General features: G+C 37.2%; 1 protein-coding gene across 3 annotated transcripts in view; it reads left to right on the forward strand.

The window, feature by feature from the left end:
* Positions 1-19,413, forward strand: part of reps1 (RALBP1 associated Eps domain containing 1) — a 181,560-nt gene that overhangs the window by 121,820 nt on the left and 40,327 nt on the right. For all 3 annotated transcript variants that reach the window (XM_066700473.1, XM_066700647.1, XM_066700558.1), the window contains exons 13-15: positions 755-827; positions 4,875-5,005; positions 5,438-5,502. In XM_066700473.1, coding sequence (XP_066556570.1) covers positions 755-827; positions 4,875-5,005; positions 5,438-5,502 — 269 coding nt within the window. The remainder of the gene's footprint in view (positions 1-754; positions 828-4,874; positions 5,006-5,437; positions 5,503-19,413) is intronic.

Below are 19,413 nucleotides of genomic sequence, written 5' to 3' on the forward strand. Positions count from 1 at the left end.
TTTGTGTCATGCTCACAAGTTCTTGGTCAAAGGTGGCTTAACCTGGTGGTGTTGTGGTCAAAACGTGAAAATGCACACCTATTCTGATTGGTTACGCCAGTTAGCTTGCGTACTGCGTTGACAATGTAAGGACGTGATGTGTCATATGCAGGCTTTCTTAATCCTGCTTCACACAGATGTGTTGCTGCAAATATGCTAGCATTTAGACTAGGTCCCAAAGTGTAGAGTTTCCTGATGTCGATATGCCGGCTTAGAACCTTTCACACAGACTATGCCGGCAACAAAATGGCATGAAAAAGGCTGTCTAAATGTCTTTAGTCTGAATGGGGCTTTAGTTGTGTTGCTCTCATAGGAAAAGGATGTATTAAAAAAAAAAAAAAAAAAATGGAATGGTGGATGCGCTTGGGCATAGTGATGATTAAGGTAGGTCTGATGATCCTTATTAAAATCTGCTTTTAATATGACACCAGATGTACAGAATTATTTTTAGTTTTTCTGTTCTTCCTAATTATTGTAGTTAATCTTACCTTAATAGCTGTTTAAAAAGACAAACTCATCAGTTTACCAAACCGGGTTAAAATAGTAAAAAACATGAACACTATTTAAATGTCTTTGTTTACTACTCCATGTGCTAGAATACTAGGTTAGTTTCAAGCACTGTATGGTATAACATTGTGGAAATTGCTCAGTTGTTAAAACCAGCATGGGATGAAACTATTTAATTAATAAGTAACGTGTGATTGTGATTTCATAGGAGAAGGCTACAGTAGTTCAGATTCATTTACATCGGATCCAGAACAGACTGTTAGTGCTGTAACACGACAAAGGTAGGTTTAATTGCATTTTATTACAGTATTTTGTTAACGTCAATAGGTGATTCTAAGCTACTTGTTTATATATAGTTCAAAATTTAATGTGTATATAACCAGCAATTTATGGTTAATTATTTTGCTTGGCATCAGCTTTTCAGAGAATATATAATAATATTTTAGATACTTATGTAATGTATTGTGTGCAGGCAAAGATTAACACTATTTTACATTTTTTGCCATAAAGGACTATCAGTTTAAAAATAATCTGTTTTATATGTCCTCCTGTGTTGCTAAATGGTAGTTGGTAGTGATTTTTCTGCTAAATTATATCATATTGTCAACTTTTAACACCTGAAAATGTAACCCTCACCAAACAGGCAGCTGTGGCTATGTGGTTTCTGGATGTGTTTGATAAAATGGGATGGGACTGAATTTGCCTTCCTTGTGGCAACTTAAATTTTTATTTTAACCAAGCATTTGTTTCACGGCCTTACTCTATAATGATAATTATACCTGTATCCATGGCTGAAAGAATTCTGTAAAAAAAAAAAAAAAATCTCAACAATGAAAAAAGCACATAAGTGAACAGTAAATGCAGCCAAGAGAAGGCTGAAATACACATCTCTGAAATATGAAAGGGTGGGTATACTGTTTGGAATATCTCAGGTGACACAATGTTCTGCTTTGTTTATAGTCTCATGCATTCAACAGCAAAGCATTCAATATGTGTGGCTTTTGCAATACAAAACTAAATATCTCTGCATATGTGAATTTCTCCTGCATATCCATTGTTATATGTTACTAAATATTTGAATTAAATAAATTTGTAAACTCCTGAAAATGTATAAGTTATACTTTCTCCTCCAACCGTCGGACCCGCAGTTTATGCAGTAGGCTATACTGAATATAATATAGCCGACAATCTGTGCTTTGTAATAACATTAATAATTGTGAAAGTTATAATCATGTTGATTCCTGATACACGTGATTTTGTGATTATTCATATATTATCATTATTTTTTTATTAGCAGATTTACACGTGATATAGCTCTCATTTGCCTGTCCTCTGATCGACTCAGCAAGTTTCTAACTTCAAAGCGTTTCATGTTGTATAAAGTAAAATGTAAAATGTATTTCAAATTTCAAGTGTAATAAAATATGTATAAACAGTTATCTTTCTAGTCGGAAGCACTGCCCAAGGGGCAAAGCTGACATTGGCCCCTTTGGTCACTCAAACAGGACCCTTCTACTTCCTGTTTTTGCCGTTCGCCTTTGTTCGTCAAGACGTGTAAGAGAGCGTCTGTGTTAGTATAAACCAGAAATTTGCAATTTTTGCATTTGCATTTGTTGTTTAATATTATTATCCAGGCTAGTTCACTGTTGGTTTTTGTCCACAGGACTTTCCTCCACAGCCATGGCACACGCGGCGGCATTAATAGGCCGGCTGCCCGGCTTAAACTGTGATCTGTTGTAACGGACATCGCCTGCGAGAGGGGCTCCTCTGCCGGCTTGCGCCAGCACTATAGCTCGCTACTGCGGCTGTAGGAGGTCTCGCTCTTCCAGTTTTCTGAATTGAGCTCTGCTCACTCACCCATCCTAGTGGTCCTTGCGTGTTAAGCCCCACTTTGGTGTTTTTTCTACCATGCCCCCTCCGGATTCCGAACAGCGTGGCACCCAGTGTCACCAGTACCCCCACTCCTTGCACACGTGGTGCGACTATGCCTGTACGGCCCGCGTGGCGCTTGCAGTGTGCAGTGCTGTTGTTCAGCGCACTGCGGGGGGGCTTGGTGTTACTCCTCAGTACCTCCCATGTTGTTCCCACAAAAGGGGCACAACTTGGTTGTAGTGTTCCCTGGTTTTATGACCAAGTGCAGTAATATGTGGTCGGTGTGTAGTGCCCCTACCCCCACTGTTGTGTTGCATTACCGCTGGCTCAAAGGAGCACTCACTGCGCACTCTTTGTAGTGACAGGATGGAGAGACCCCATTGTTCCTCCTCCTGCAGCTGTGTCGCTGTGCAAGCAGTCCAAGCGGCCCCCCCTCCTGTTCTCCCATTCAGCCTGTCTCTAGCTCCTTGCACTTTTTCCAAGTGCATGGATGACGTGTTGCCAGGGTGTCCAAATCTTCACTTATTTAGATGACTGGCTGGTCTGTTAGAACTCCAAGGAGCAGGTTCAGAGCCACACAAGCCTGATCCTCGACCGCCTCTCTGAGTTGGGCCTCCGGGTCAACATAGAGAAGAGCTGTCTTGTGCCAACCCAGCAGGCGCAGTTCCTCTGACTGTGCCTCTATTCCATCGCCATGCTGTCCACGCTGGTGCCAGAGAGAGTTGCCTCTATTAAAGCGCGTCTCTCCCTCTTCCGGTTGAGAGCCCGCATCAGGGTGTCCCTTTGCCAGAGGCTGCTGGGCCTTCTAGCGGCTATGTCCCAAACCCTCCCCCTAGGCCTACTTCATTCATTAGTGAAAGTCTGTTTTGGAATCATAGGACATTAAAGAATATTCGATCTAAATCAAAAGAGACCTGTGGCTGTGTAGTTTGTAACTGAATATGCAAATTTCTGGTGATGTAATGAAAAATGCGAATTTGGGGATTTTGGGGAATTTGGGGATTTCGTACTTCATAGATGCGCATGCAAAGGGTCTTGTCTTAGCGTATTTACGTCTATTAGGATGAATACAGTATATATAGATGTTATATGTGGTAGTACCAAATTAATGCATCCCAATTAATAATCCTAACAGAATGCATATACTCAGTGTTTGATTACATCGTGTAACAATTTTTTATTTTTTATTTTTTGTTCCTGGGTAGTAAGTGTTATTTCCTAATTGCTTATGTCTCAAAAGTGTAGGCATAGGAAATGGCTATTATTCCCCACAAACTTTGCTTTTGTGACCAATATATTTTGATATTTTGAAATTTAACTATTTCCAAGGAGAAAACGGGCGAATTTGTGTCTTTTCATTCACATAGTCAGAAAAAAACAAATTAACATGTATTTATACTAAAGTAATACAAAAATGACTACAAAAGATTTAGAAGTGAGTAGTTTTTCGAGATTTATGATTATACTGTATTTTTAAGGTGAAGTGTAGAAAACAAAAAACACTACTTCTCAAGGCTATTATTGTTATCATCATCATCATCATCATCAGTGCATAAGATAGTAATGCTAAGACAACTCTGAATGTCATTAGTACCCAGGTTTACACAGGGAAGAACAATTTGTAGTGTTTTCACTATTCAAGAAATTATCAAATGACCCATTGTGAAACCCCAAACGCCAACAGTCCTTGAATTCCTTGACAGCTGCTTTTTTTTTGGTGAGGATTAAACTTTATTTTATTAAATTTGTATTGAAAAAAATATCCAAAACAGTGAGAAGTATTGCAGCATGAAAGCATTGAAAACGACCTCCCCTCCTCTCTTCCTCCCTACCCACCTCCACCCTATCCTCCCCCATCCCCTTCCCCCTTAACACCTCCACTCCATAAACATTTAAGTATAAAAAGTTGCAAATATTCTTGAATCAAACACAAAAATCACAGATTCCAGACTTGTACACTCATACCAACACTTGAATTCAGATTAAAATAATTTTAGAAATTGTAATAGTTTGTCCTCTAAAGCAGAGGTTTCCAAACTGCTGTCCATGGCAAAATCTCTACATATTTTAGTTGATCAATTATGAAATAGCGTACAGGCCCATCCATCTCATTAGGAGTAAGTTAACCTCTTCTGTGAATCTGAACTTGTCAGATAAGAATAAGGTTCTATGTTCTATATTTTTCCTTTTATTAACATGGTATAATGAGGCAGTGTCAGCATTTTTTTTAGGTGGGGATTCTCAGCCAGAATCTGGTTGGCAAATGGGTCCTTGGGCAGAAAAAGTTTGGGAACCCCTGCTCTAAAGTGGCAAAAACATGTTAAAAAATGTGTTCTGTGTAATGTAATACAAAATATGGTTGTAAACTTAGTCAGAGCTTTTAAATTTAATCTTTCAATCAATGGTTATGAAGTAGATATAACATTTATTGAACATTTTTTAAATATGATTAATAGATCTCATTCAGGAACCTCTCCCGAAGGATTGAAAGCAGTAGCCCCACCACCACCCCCGCCAAGACCCCATGCTTCTCATTCACGTTCCTCGTCACTAGACATGAACAGGAACTTCACTGCAGTTCCTACAGGTTAGTGGCTCTGTCAGTTAAGAGTGTGATTCACTTGGATAAATCAAATTTTAAAAATGAAAAAAAAAAAAGTGTTTGCTAAAAAATCCTGAAGTTGTATCAGTTTAAATTATGGATTTAATTTGTTTTTGAAATTGATGTTGATTCATGGTGGGAGGAGTACACTTTGTTGCTTGAGCTTGTCATGTGACATATTTACTGTAATACCAGAAAGTACAATCAACAAAGTGTTGAGCATTTGTATGTCCTCATTAAATACTCTGCTCAATATGTGATTTACTTAATATGCAGAATAAATTGTTACATTTGACATTGCTATTTCAGTTAAAAGTGAATTACACCTGCCTTTAAATTTAGCTTTAGCTTAATACTGATAATTTATGTATTGACTTACATATAAATGTTTTTCATGTTAAACATATTCCGGTACAGGACAACAGCAAGCTGTTGTTATTGCTTGCCCACCAGCTGTGCCTCCAAGACCACAGCCAGCTCAGGTATGAGATCTACTTATTCATTTCTTGCAGGTCTTATATTATTATATTCCAATTTTGAGTACTAAATTGCACATTTAATTGTATGTATATATTGTATATTTTTATTTATTGAACAAATGTATAATAATAGCAATCTGTATACACTGTGTATACTACACCACTTGCTGGAAAAAAAGTTATCATAATTTGTTTTTCTAATATTTACCAGCTACAGATAATTGAGAATATAAAATGTAGAAGAATATTTTGCATACATGATTTCCAGCCAATCTGCATTAGTTTAATTGAAACTTGTCTCATCTCTAAGGGATTCCTTTCTGAGGGAAAATGCAGAAAGCATTCAATCATTTATTTGGAACAGATTTCATGTGAAAGTAATATATTGATTAAATGAAAATAATATTAAACTAGAAGTTGCATGCAACTTTTAAGGCTTCCATGCTGTATCAGTAGGTTTCAGATCTTTGCAGGCAGTTTAAACGCATGTGTTATGAAATGTTATTTTCAATTTCAATCCAATGTAGTACATTTGTGGTTTTCATTTTTTTACATTTGAAGTATATATTCAAAGTCAGTGGATTATGTATCAATTTTTTCATTGCTTGCTTCAATTATGTAAGGTACAATTGTATTTTTCACTTAATAAAGTGCAGATTCATTATTGTGTCATTCAAGATACAGAATGCAATTTACAGGTTTGGCCACATGATGGAGGTAGAGGTCTACATAAGGAATTTCAGTATCAGGCTGAAAAGTGAAGCTGTCATTTTCATTGGTGTACAGCAGCCATGTTTTGTGTCCTATCAACTTGGCTTCATCAACTTTGACAGATCTTTGTACTAGTGTTACCCACTGAAAATGTAAGGACATTAGGCTATTCGGTTATTTAGATATTCACTGCTGCGTGTGACATGGCCTTAAGCATCGTGGCCACTGCGCAGTGTCGCCGTGAATGTCTTGTTGGATTTTTTTGCGGTCAAATATCATGCGTTTATAAATATGCGTATTTTGCATACATGCACAGTAATTTGTTTGTGGCTGCCATGTATTTGCATGCACTCACTTGCCTCTTGCAGATTTGATAGATTGCAGTATCTATGTAATAGATGCACAGTTTCAGTCCACTGGGGATCATTGTTCCAGAGCAGTAGCCGTTTCCATATTCGCATGCGGGCACATGTTTAGTCCAACATTACGGCTTAACTGTGTACCCCACAAACTTCATTCTCTGGTTTTCTGTTTAAGGCAGAGGCATGCACACATGTGCAGAGTTTCATGTCTGTACTGCATTCCAGTGTGCAGGAAATGTGTAACTTGTCTGAAGCGGTGTGTATGTTTTTTTTCCATTGGCCCACAGCACCCATGTTTTTCACTGGGACAACTCGCCTTTAACAAACTTGGTAGTACTCTGTACTAGTGTCATGCATACCAATTTGTGGCACAGTGGGTATAAGTGGCATGGAGTAGAAGGCACCAAAGCTTGAATCAGAGAATGCTATATGGCGGACAAAGCGTGAGACCGAGCAACTTCTGATGAACAAGCGTAATAGTAGGGCATAAGGTATGCATATATATGAAGTGGTATATGCATGTGTGTGTTGGTTTTGGAGAAGAAGATTGTTTCACTTTTTCACAATATGCATTGTGGTGGCAGTACCATGTGACCAGCACATGCAGTTTTCACAGCATTTGCAGGTATTAGTGGTTTCTACAAGTTTAGTGAGTTTTTGTGAATGTATGAGCATTTTAGGGGCATTTTACATTTCTGGAGGAAGAAAAAAAATAAGAAGAAGAAGAAGAAGAAGAAAAATCCTAACGAAAACAATAGGCTTCCAGCACTTTGTGCATGGAAGCCTAAAAATCCTAACAGAAACAATAGGTTTCCCGCACTTCGTGCATGGAAGCCTCATAATATAGCTCCTGCTGGCTTACAAAAACGAAAATGGATAATACCCGGTTTCTCTCTGCTCCTCACAGACCCATAAGTTATCTTTTGGTAGTAGGCAACTGGGTGTCTCTTCATCAGTCTCTCTGGTCTTCTTCCTTTGTCATCTCCTTCTTTCCCTGGTTTATTTGTTCAGTTGTAGACTTTTAAAGGTTTTAACCCGACCAGTCATATTTGGTCACCTCTGTATCATAATCTCAGAACATGATCCGATCATGCGTTACCCTTCTGCCTAGTTGTTTTAGTAAGATGGTCCCTTTCTGCCTGGGCCTAAAAAGATAAGTTGTACATGGGTACGTACCATTAACATAGAACAGTTCAGCTACAGCCTGACACTCGCATAGAGAAATATAGCATGCTCTGGTACTGGACACCTATTGTTTTTGTTCTGATTATTATTTGCAAAGTAATTATTCCACCACACATTTCAAAGCCTCTAAAACCCACACCAGGACTCCAAAAGTCATTAAACTTGTCATATTGGCATCCCATGGTACAGCTGCCATATTGCGTTAAATGCAATTTTTTTAAACATTTACAAGAATCTTCTTCTCCGAAACCATTTGTGATATACACAAGCTTACCTTATGACCTAGATTCATATTTCTACATGTGAGCATGTTTAACCCTCAGAATACTAACGTCACAGCAACCGCTCTTACCCTTAGGACTACAGCGCTCTATACAATGCTTTGTATAGCACAGCAAATTATAAATTTTACATACATCTAATAATCATATGGAACATACATATGACAAGAAATTAAGAAATTTAAGTTTTTCATTCTTTCCATAATTTGTTTATTTTTGGAATGAATACAGAAATGTGCATTAGGAAAGAAACCAAAGTTATACGATTTTTATTCTCAAAACAACGTTTTTTAAAATTAACTCTGCTTTTAAACATTTATAAAAATCTTATATTCGAATCCCAATGATGTTATTTTTAAAATACAAAAAAACAATGTTTACAAATAATTTTTCAAGAGTTATCATCTTTTGCAAGGAATGCACCTGTCTAGAAGCTCAGCAAATAAAAAAAAACTAACAAAATCAGCCAGTCAGATTGTGCTGTGTTGAATAAATATAAAAGCATCTTCAAATGTACTTTTTATTGTTGCTGTTGTTGTTGTTATTACTACCAGTAATATTTAATCATAATAATAATAATAAACATACATTATATACTTTTCATTGATTTGTAAAAGCATGTGTTCTTTCTTCTTTGCTGAAAAATCAGGTTTGCTGTGTTGAATACATCTCACTATACTACTTCTGTGTATTTCTTAATCTTAGCGTTTTTCTTTTGTGTCAATTATGTAATTTGGGTTGAAAGGGGGATTCTGACATTTAGGTAGACCAGCTGAAATAAACTAGAAACGTCTTAATCTGTACCTTCATCCCCTCACATTTACATTCCTGTGATAAACTTCTGCCTACCCCTCTTCCAAATCTCTGTCATAACTATCTACAATAATGAACAATGTGCCCAAAAAAAAGTTTACAATACAAAAAATAATGCTTAATTAAGATTGATCAGAAGCATTGAAATGTTCAAACATCCCTCATCTGACTTCCTTAAAAGCGCTCGCATTTAGTGAGCATTTCAGCACACCGCCATTTTATCTTCTCTACAGTACAGAAAAGAGGTCTGCATTCCCACGGCTCTCCCGCGGGACCCGTTCGATTTCTTACAGCGCAGGATTAAATTTCCGAATTAAAGACGGTATCGGTCGGTAACTCTAGTTTACTTTGGACGGCAGCGGGCGGTCTGACAATAACCCGCTCCCGATATCCTTTGACAACCGCGTATCCGCACTTTACTCATTCTTATCGACCCATTCTTATCGACTTCCTGAGCAGCCTGGCAAAATATGATCTTTGCATCACAGCCGCAGTTTTTCTTTTCTTTTTTTTCTTTCAGTTTTTCTCTCTCTTTCTTTCGGGGAAAATTTAAATGTTAGATTCTGGAAACAAGATCTAAATTTAGTGGGATCGGTCGGGTCGGGAAGAAAATCATTGTGGGAGCGGGCGGGTGTTGGATAGAACCCAGCAGGGGCAGGATGAAATAAACAGTCCCACGCAGACCTCTAGTACAGAGGTCAAACATTCCCTAACAGCGTTCATCACAGAGTGTAAAAGCTCTCCGGGAAGATGTTACAAGCATTTACATGCGCTGTTCTCATATTACTAATAAGAAAAAATAAAAAAACATTGGATCCAAATACTACATAGATTACAATAAAAAACAAATCACATACACCGGTGTGAAAAGCCATCTTGTCCTATTGAGTGACAGGGAGCAGTGCCTCTGAGGGCACAGCGGCATCAAGATTTTCAGTTCCTCCCCTTCTCTAAAGGCCACAATAAACTATGCAATTTGCATGAAATCCGAACGTCTGAAATCGCACGATTTCATCAGGTGAAATCGGATGAAATCGTGAGACAATCGCACGTTGTATAGATGGCGTTTGGGATTAAGACCACGAAGTTTGGAGTTTTGAAAGAGAAAAGCAAGAAAGAAGATTGAGAGTGTAAATACTTTCTGTATAGGCATATTTAGTTATGGCAGCTTCAGCCATGCTGTACATTTTGGCAAAAAGAAGGCAGCTTCACTGAAGTCTATGCAAGTGTACACTCAGTATATGTTGCAGAGATTTATGAAAGCATTACTAGTTTCAGTATTGTACTTTGCAAAAATATATTTGTCCAACATATTTGTTCAAAACTTGTACTTTAATATTTTTGTGATATCTAACACTGATAGTCTTACATTGTTTCATGTGTTCATGTATTTATACAAAATGAAAACCAAATACATTGTACACTTTTCTTTGCTAAAACTATTTTTGTTACATTGAATCAGGGGTATGCATGAATCTGGAAGTTGTCACAGTATATTTCTTAAAAGATAATTTATCGAGCAGATTTAAACAAATAATGTCCATTATAATGACTGGCGATTATACTAGAAAACTACCTACAAAAACCAAAACTATAGTATAATAATGATAGGCAAACAATCGAATAAAACTATTACAAATGAGTAGTGTATTTAAATGGAAATATGAACATAAAACAAAAATGATTGTTATAAATGATATCAATGCGCTTTTTTTTTTTTTTTCTAAACGGGTACACTGCACAGTCAAAACATAGATGAATCAAGTGTTTATTTGCGGTCTAATCGCTCCGTGTCCACTCAATCTGACTATAGTTGTAAGAAGACACTTGTAATGCTATACAATGCATGTGTTTTTCAAGCACATGAAAGACTGTAGACTATAGGTGAGGTATAGATTGCGACTTGAACGTGATTTGCGTTTATGCAGCTAAAACACCGTAGGCACATTTTATACATATATTTAGGAAAAGTCACCAACGGGTATCCGCAGTGTATTCAGGAACACAGTAATTAGGGGGCCAAGCAACGAAGTTGCTGGAACCCTGTTGTTATTGTTAGGATTATTCTTATTTTTATTATTTTTCCGCCATTTGTTTCAAAAGCCTATAAAAACCAAACCGTTTGACGAAAACTCATGAAACTTCATACAGTGATAGATGGCTATCCGCTGGTTAAAAAGTCACCAAACTTGGCATGGATGTAGGGGTCTACAGCATGGTCACTCGATCACAAAATGGCGGCATAATGTGACATGGCTTGGTAGCCATCTTGATTGTAGTCCAAACAAAAAAATACAGTTTTCAAACATAGTTTTCTCAGGAGTGGTAAAGAGTTGAGCTATGACACTTATTGTACATAGTGCGCTTATGTTAGTGCTTGATATGGCTATTTCCAAAAATTGATAAGTCACACGTTGTGGCAAGCATCTTTGATTATGCTGAAAACACTTCAGCCACGATTTCTCATAAACCCCTAAACTGGCTGATGTGTGCTTTGGTATGCAGTATCTTTGGACTGTTGTTCTAAAAGAAAAGTTCCTACATAAAGAAACATGGCAGTAATGAACAAAATATTTACACTTACTGTACATTTTGTTCAATTTTAAGGCTGTAATGACATACTGTCACCACTGGTAGCAGCATATACCACAAACAGGACAGAGAAAGAATTACTAAACCGCCATCTTGGGCATGTACATCGTAACAACAAAACACTATCAGTCACTTGCAACAGTATTAGAGTGGAAACTATTATTTTAAACACAGAAACACGTCTGCATGCAAATACAAATAGTGTAAACTGAGATGTGTTTGTAGTTAGGGTTGTTTCAGCTGTAGAGAAACCGTGAAGGAAAGCGAGCGAGAAACCAAAAGTGAAAGTAAAAAATATTCTTAAATGTGATTCTCAACACACAGTAATGCAAGGTATTAAAGTAAATACATGAAAATGAACAGTAGTACAACAGCAATGACGTTGCTGGATCTATAGTGGTGGGTTATAGCTTTCAATTGAAAGTAATTTCAAACTGAGATCACAACAAGTGCGTGACTTCCTGTTTATAACATGTTACCGATGCAACACGGGGGGCATAACTTCGTGCTCTTCTCTCTCAGTGAAATCGTAAGTTATGGTGACATGTTATATACTGATCTGTGCAGAATCGCTTGGTCTTTGCTGTAGAATTGAAAGGGTGAACATAAGACGTGTGAGCTATACCCGAAAAAACGGACATACTCGGTCAGGCGCAATAGTAAAAACGAATTGCTGCTATATGCTCCTTAGTGATATACTTTTCTTTTCCAGGTGTAAGTATATATAACGCACACATCATTAATCATTGTGACAACCAAATGAAACATCAAATAAACATCTAAATAAGGTTCAGAAGATAACTACGAATGTATAATCTGCAGCAGTTATGATCTGCTTACAGTTTATTTTTATTTGCTTGGTTTGTTTTAGTACACAAACGAGTCAGGCATTCTTTCAGCTATAGTCAAAAAAATACCAGAGACAAACCGAAAGTGTTACAAAAAATATAATTAAATGTAATTAAGAACACACAGCAGTACAAGATATTAAAATACACACAGGAAAATGAACAGTGGTACAACAGCAATGACTTTGCTGAATCTGTAGCAGTGGATTATTGCTTTCAATTGAAAGTCATTTCAAACTGAGATCGGCTGGATCCATGCATCAGTTCCTATTTAAATAGTTAACGATGAACATGGGGTGGCACGACTTTGTCCTCTTCTCTCTCAGTGAAATCGTAACTTATGCTAACATATTATATACTCAACTGTTGAATCGCTGGCTGTATAAAGTAGAATTGAAAGGGTGAACATAAGATGTTTACTGTGCGAGCTACATCTGAAAAAACGGACCTACTAATTGAGGCGCTTAATATTAATAATTGGAGATATTTGCCCCTTAATGAAAAACATTGCATATAATGCTATAATTATATATAACGTGCACATCGGTAATCAATGTGATAATACAATGAAACAAAGTAAGCAACTAAATGAGGTTTAGTGATGGTAACTGTGAATTGAAAACCTGCAGCAGTTCTAAGCTATACAAGTTTTTAGATTGATGTACACAAATGAGACTTGTAGAATAAAGTGTTTACTCGTTTATTATGATACCAGAGCTATGTATAGTATTACTAATTTAATTAAAAATGATACATTGAAATCAAATTAGGGAAATTTGATTTCTTGAGATTAATACCGGCTTGTACTTTAACATATTTGACCACAAGAGGGGGAACCTGACCATGTAAACTCTGCTGATTTTGTCACAATTTGCCTTCATCTGATTTATATTATTAGGAGTCTTTGACTGGAATCACCTGGAAGCCTAAATAATTGTCTGCAACGAATAGATTTTATTAGTAATATTATGATATTTTTTCTGCCGTTATTTTCAAAAGCGTATACAAACAATATACTTGATACAGTAATACACAGCTGTGTAGAAGCGATACCATATGTAATATGGAAGCCATATGTCACATGGGCTGGTGGCCAGATTGGTTTAAGTGACACATTTTGGACAATTTTCAAATGTCTGTGGAATTTTGTACACATGCCCTTGGCTAGATCCTCCATCAGATTTGTTAAAGGCAATATGATAGATGAAACGAGATGGTTGCCATGAGCCAATCAAATTTCAGCAATGTTTACATTGCATAAGGTGTCATTAAAAGCAGTTTTGAAGTACATTTTAATCTGTTAGAATGAATGGTACTGTGTAGATGTGTACTTGTCCCCCTGCATTGCTGCTTGCAGCTATATTTCAAATTAAATCTGTCAAACTGACCAGCTCAGCGCTTCTAGTATTAAATTATAAAGGCGAATCATGCAAGATATCCCATCATTAGAGCTACAGTACAGTATCTGCGCACAAATGAGAAAACTAAACTTTGGATTCAAACTCGATTCGTAAAGAAATATCGAAGACATTTGCATCCAGTGCTTTTCTTACAAGGGCAATGTGAATAGTTTACAGTATCATTTGTTGTAGTAATTATAATTTAGTTTGCTCATTATAATGATTTGGTGTTTTTTTTTAATTCCTATTTTTTTTTTTTTTTTTTTTTTTTTTTACCATTAATGTTACAGCGTTGTTATACTGTACTATCAATGCCTAGTATTTATTAAATTGTGTGGCACAACCACTTAGTCTGTTACACTTATTTTAATAAGTGCCCGATTAATCAACTAATGCCCATTGATTAACCGGTCAAATATTTTAATAGACTGACAGCCCTAATATACACTCACCTAAAGGATTATTAGGAACACCTGTTCAATTTCTCATTAATGCAATTATCTAACCAACCAATCACATGGCAGTTGCTTCAATGCATTTAGGGGTGTGGTCCTGGTCAAGACAATCTCCTGAACTCCAAACTGAATGTCTGAATGGGAAAGAAAGGTAATTTAAGCAATTTTGAGCGTGGCATGGTTGTTGGTGCCAGACGGGCCAGTCTGAGTATTTCACAATCTGCTCAGTTACTGGGATTTTCACGCACAACCATTTCTAGGGTTTACAAAGAATGGTGTGAAAAGGGAAAAACATCCAGTATGCGGCAGTCCTGTGGGCGAAAATGCCTTGTTGATGCTAGAGGTCAGAGGAGAATGGGCCGACTGATTCAAGCTGATAGAAGAGCAACTTTGACTGAAATAACCACTCGTTACAACCGAGGTATGCAGCAAAGCATTTGTGAAGCCACAACACATACAACCTTGAGGCGGATGGGCTACAACAGCAGAAGACCCCACCGGGTACCACTCATCTCCACTACAAATAGGAAGAAGAGGCTACAATTTGAACAAGCTCACCAAAATTGGACAGTTGAAGACTGGAAAAATGTTGCCTGGTCTGATGAGTCTTGATTTCTGTTGAGACATTCAGATGGTAGAGTCAGAATTTGGCGTAAACAGAATGAGAACATGGATCCATCATGCCTTGTTACCACTGTGCAGGCTGGTGGTGGTGGTGTAATGGTGTGGGGGATGTTTTCTTGGCACACTTTAGGCCCCTTAGTGCCAATTGGGCATCGTTTAAATGCCACGGCCTACCTGAGCATTGTTTCTGACCATGTCCATCCCTTTATGACCACCATGTACCCATCCTCTGATGGCTACTTCCAGGAGGATAATGCACCATGTCACAAAGGTCGAATCATTTCAAATTGGTTTCTTGAACATGACAATGAGTTCACTGTACTAAACTGGCCCCCACAGTCACCAGATCTCAACCCAATAGAGCATCTTTGGGATGTGGTGGAACGGGAGCTTCGTGCCCTGGATGTGCATCCCACAAATCTCCATCAACTGCAAGATGCTATCCTATCAATATGGGCCAACATTTCTAAAGAATGCTTTCAGCACCTTGTTGAATCAATGCCACGTAGAATTAAGGCAGTTCTGAAGGCGAAAGGGGGTCAAACACAGTATTAGTATGGTGTTCCTAATAATCCTTTAGGTGAGTATATATACAGTGAGGGAAAAAAATATTTGATCTGCTGCTGATTTTGTACGTTTGCCCACTGACAAAGAAATGATCAGTCTATAATTTTAATGGTAGGTGTATTTTAACAGTGAGAGACAGAATAACAATGAAAAAATCCAAAAAAACGCATTTCAAAAAAGTTATAAATTGATTTGCATGTTAATGAGGGAAATAAGTATTTGATCCCCTATCAATCAGTAAAAATTTCTGGCTCCCAGGGGTCTTCTATACAGGTACCGAGCTGAGATTAGGAGGACTCTCTTAAAGGGAGTGCTCCTAATCTCAGCTTGTTACCTGTATAAAAAGCACCTGTCCACAGAAGCAATCAATCAGATCAGATATTTTAAATAAAGCGTATTCAGGATTTTAGGATTCCTGTGTGGGATTTGGAGATATAGACCGTGCTCCTGTCATTGGGCATTCTGTTTTGTTATCCGTTTTAGTCTGTCCCCTGTATTTTACAGAAACACCTCTTTCCAAAAGAGTACAGGTTTGTAATTTTTGATATTGTCTGATATGTTGTCAACATTGAAGAATGATGTACTTGTTATTTTTCTTCACACACTTCTCTCTAAATTAATAACCTTTCTTGACAGAAATCGAACAACTATTTTAACACTGCCAGCCAGGAAATCAACAATAACAGTATTAACAGTAAATGAACAGTAAGGGCTTATGAAACACACTTTAATGAACTTTAAGTAGTTCTAGATTTGCATGAACAGTTTTTCTGGAGTGTCATGATTGAATTCCAGGACCGTTAGAAACTCGCTGAGCCAATCAGAGGACAGGCAGACGGGAGCTGTATCAGCTGTGATTATTAAACTGCGTATCAAAACGTGCACATATACATACACAAGAAAAATAATAATAAAACAAACTTTACACAATACACTGTATAAATGGGTATTCACATATCTTAGAAGACATAAACAATTATAAAACAAAGAACCAGTTATAACATTAGCAGGAAACTGAAATATTACATAGCCTATAGTATTATGCAACGTGAAAGCGCTTTGAAATGGCTCCATCTCAGTTACAGCTGCGTACAGAAATACAGTAAACACGCTTTTCAACACTACAGTGCCTATAATATAAAATAATTAGCATTCATGATCAAACAGGTGACTGATCAAAGCACTGATCCAGAGACCTGGGCTTGCAACGAGATGGAGATTGAATTCCAAAGTTAGAAACTTGCTGAGCCAATCACAGGGCAGAGGAGCGCTATAGCAGGTGCAAATCTGCTGATACATTACTTAATGACAATAATATATGACTATACTTGTAGAAAATCATGTTTCAGGACTCAACACGAATCCTTACACAATGACTATTTGTTATTACAAAGCCCAGATTGTCGGCTATACTGTATTCAGTATATCCTGCTGCATAAACTGCAGGTTCCGCGGTTGCAGAAGAAAGTGTTTGTAACTTATTACATTTGAAGAGTTCACAGCTGGAACGCCGTATAGATATTTAATTCAAATTTTTAGTGACATATAAGAACGGATAAGCCTGAGAAATACACACATGCCACGCGAAGCCAGATAAATAAAGCGCAACCCTGTCTTTCAATTTGATGGTCAAAATGAAACACTCGTTTTGATCGATCTTCGATTTCGATTAAAAAAAATTCACTCTACTCACCAATACTGGTGGCTAGATAGCAAGTTCACTCACCTCACTGCTGCTGGACTGGAGGACTGACTTCAAATCCTTGATTAATGGACTGACCAACCATAACCATCACAACACACACTGTGATTGGCCTGTTGAGTGTTGTGGGCGGGATGCTGGACATTTGAATGTCTTGCTCCTTCATTTATTGGTCTATTTGTCTGTCAGACACATTTTGTTTTTCGTGACAGCCTACAAAATGTGTACTCTGTAACGAATGCCTTTTTAAAAGTAGCGAAGTACAATACTTCACTCAAAACATACTTAAATAAAAGTAAAATTACCACATTGGAAAAATACTCAAAAAAAGTACACGAAAAAGCTACTCAATTACAGGAATGAGTGTAGTTCCACCCCTGATATATATAAAGCTCTGGAAAAAATTGAGACCACTCCAAGTTCAGAAATCAATGTTAAGTGGTCTCTTCATTCTTTCCAGAGCTGTATATGTGTGTGTGTGTGTGTGTGTTATTGTAATTAAATGTATGGTTTGTATTATTATTATTAGCAACTGTACGCCACCCAAAACAGAGACATCGAATATTTTGTTTTTGACAACTTAAAAAGAAAAAGACGTGAACAAAGACTAATCAAGGCTAACTTACCAGTATACAAAATATTTATAAATGTAAATGTATAACTTTTCATGTAATCACTGTACAAATATTTAACACCGTAACATCAAAGCACTAGAAGATCTGTGAGAGCAACTCCATGTATAAGATACACGACTATGATTTGAGGAAAACGAAATGGGAGGTAAGAAATACGAGACTGAAAGGAACATATTTATTTAATGTTTATTTAATATTTAATGAATGGCTTTTGACAATTTACCACAGTATTATGTGTACGGGACAGTAGCCGTAAATGGTGGGAAAACTGTCGCTTCCTTGGCTCTGCTCTCCTGTCCAACTTCCTATCTGCTGTTCAAGGTTCCCAGTGACGTCGTAGATGTTGTCATGTGACTCCCTCTTGCTCTCTGATTGGATACTTGTCCAGGGCCGATTTCATGCGATTTCTTGAAAATAGGACTCTGCTCTATTGATTGAAATTGAATGAAATCGCAAGAGCAGTATATAATCTTTTCATCAATTTGACTTCAGCATGATCCAAAAGTCTCAAAACCAGCAAGTCAAACTGCTTCACTGTTTCAGCTCCAGCCAATCTAGTTTTCAGACCAGTCTTAGCATTGCTAATTTTGTTTTAAGTTTGCCTTAATTGAAGTAAGCATTATCTGTAGTTTGCTTAAATTGAAGTCAATTCAGTTCAGCTGCTGAGTTGGTGAAAGTAAATAGGTTGTAGAAAGGAGATTTAGTCAAGGACTAACAGGAATTCTGTTGCAGGTGGTCCAGTTAGTTGTGAATTGGGGGCAGGTAGACAAAAGCTACTTAATGCAGCTGTTGAGAAAACATTGGCTAAAATGGTTCAAAGAAGTATGCAAAAAAATATAAAGAGAAAGAAAATGTTGTATAGCACATACAAAAGGAGATTAAAAAGAATATGTTGAGCTGCAAAGAGATCTTGAGAAAGGGATCAGGAAAGCAAAGAGGGAAATTGAAAGAAACATAGCTCTTGGAGCTAAAACTAATGCAAAGAGCTTTTTTTAGTACTACATACAGCACGGGGTCAATAAAGGAGGAAGTGAAACAGATAAAGGGCAAAAATGGAAGTATCTTGGAAAATGAACAAGATGTGACAAATGTTCTAAATGAGTATTTCACAGAGGTTTTTACAATAGAAAAGACAGATAACATGCCACAGGTTAACAATCAGTCCAGGCAAATCCTAAGAGAGATCAGGATAAATGAGGAGGAGGTACTAAAGGAACTAGCAGAATTAAGAACAAACACATCACCTGGGCCAGATGGTATATTTCCAACAGTACTAAAAAAAATGTGGGAAATTATTTATAGACCGCTAACTAAAATATTCCAAAAGACACTTAGAACAGGGGATGTGCCAACTGACTGGAAGACAGCTAATGTCATACCAATCCACAAGAAAGGGGACAAAACTGAGCCAGGAAATTACAGACCAATCAGTCTCACCTGCATCACTTGTAAAATGTTGAAGAAAATGATTACACAGAAAATAGAGGAGCATCTTCATGAAAACCATATTCTTGGAGATAGTCAACATGGGTTTAGACGAGGCAGATCATGTCTTACTAATTTATTGGAATTTTTCGAACACGCAACTGCAGCTGTAGATCATGTGAAAGCATATGATGTGATATACTTAGATTTTCAGAAAGCTTTTGATAAGGTTCCACACCAAAGACTGATCCTTAAATTGGAAGCTGTAGGCATTCAGGGTAATGTAAGTAGATGGATTATGAAATGGTTGATGT

Source organism: Amia ocellicauda, chromosome 1 (genome assembly GCF_036373705.1).
Source record: "Amia ocellicauda isolate fAmiCal2 chromosome 1, fAmiCal2.hap1, whole genome shotgun sequence".
In the NCBI taxonomy this organism is placed as follows: Eukaryota; Metazoa; Chordata; class Actinopteri; order Amiiformes; family Amiidae; genus Amia; species Amia ocellicauda.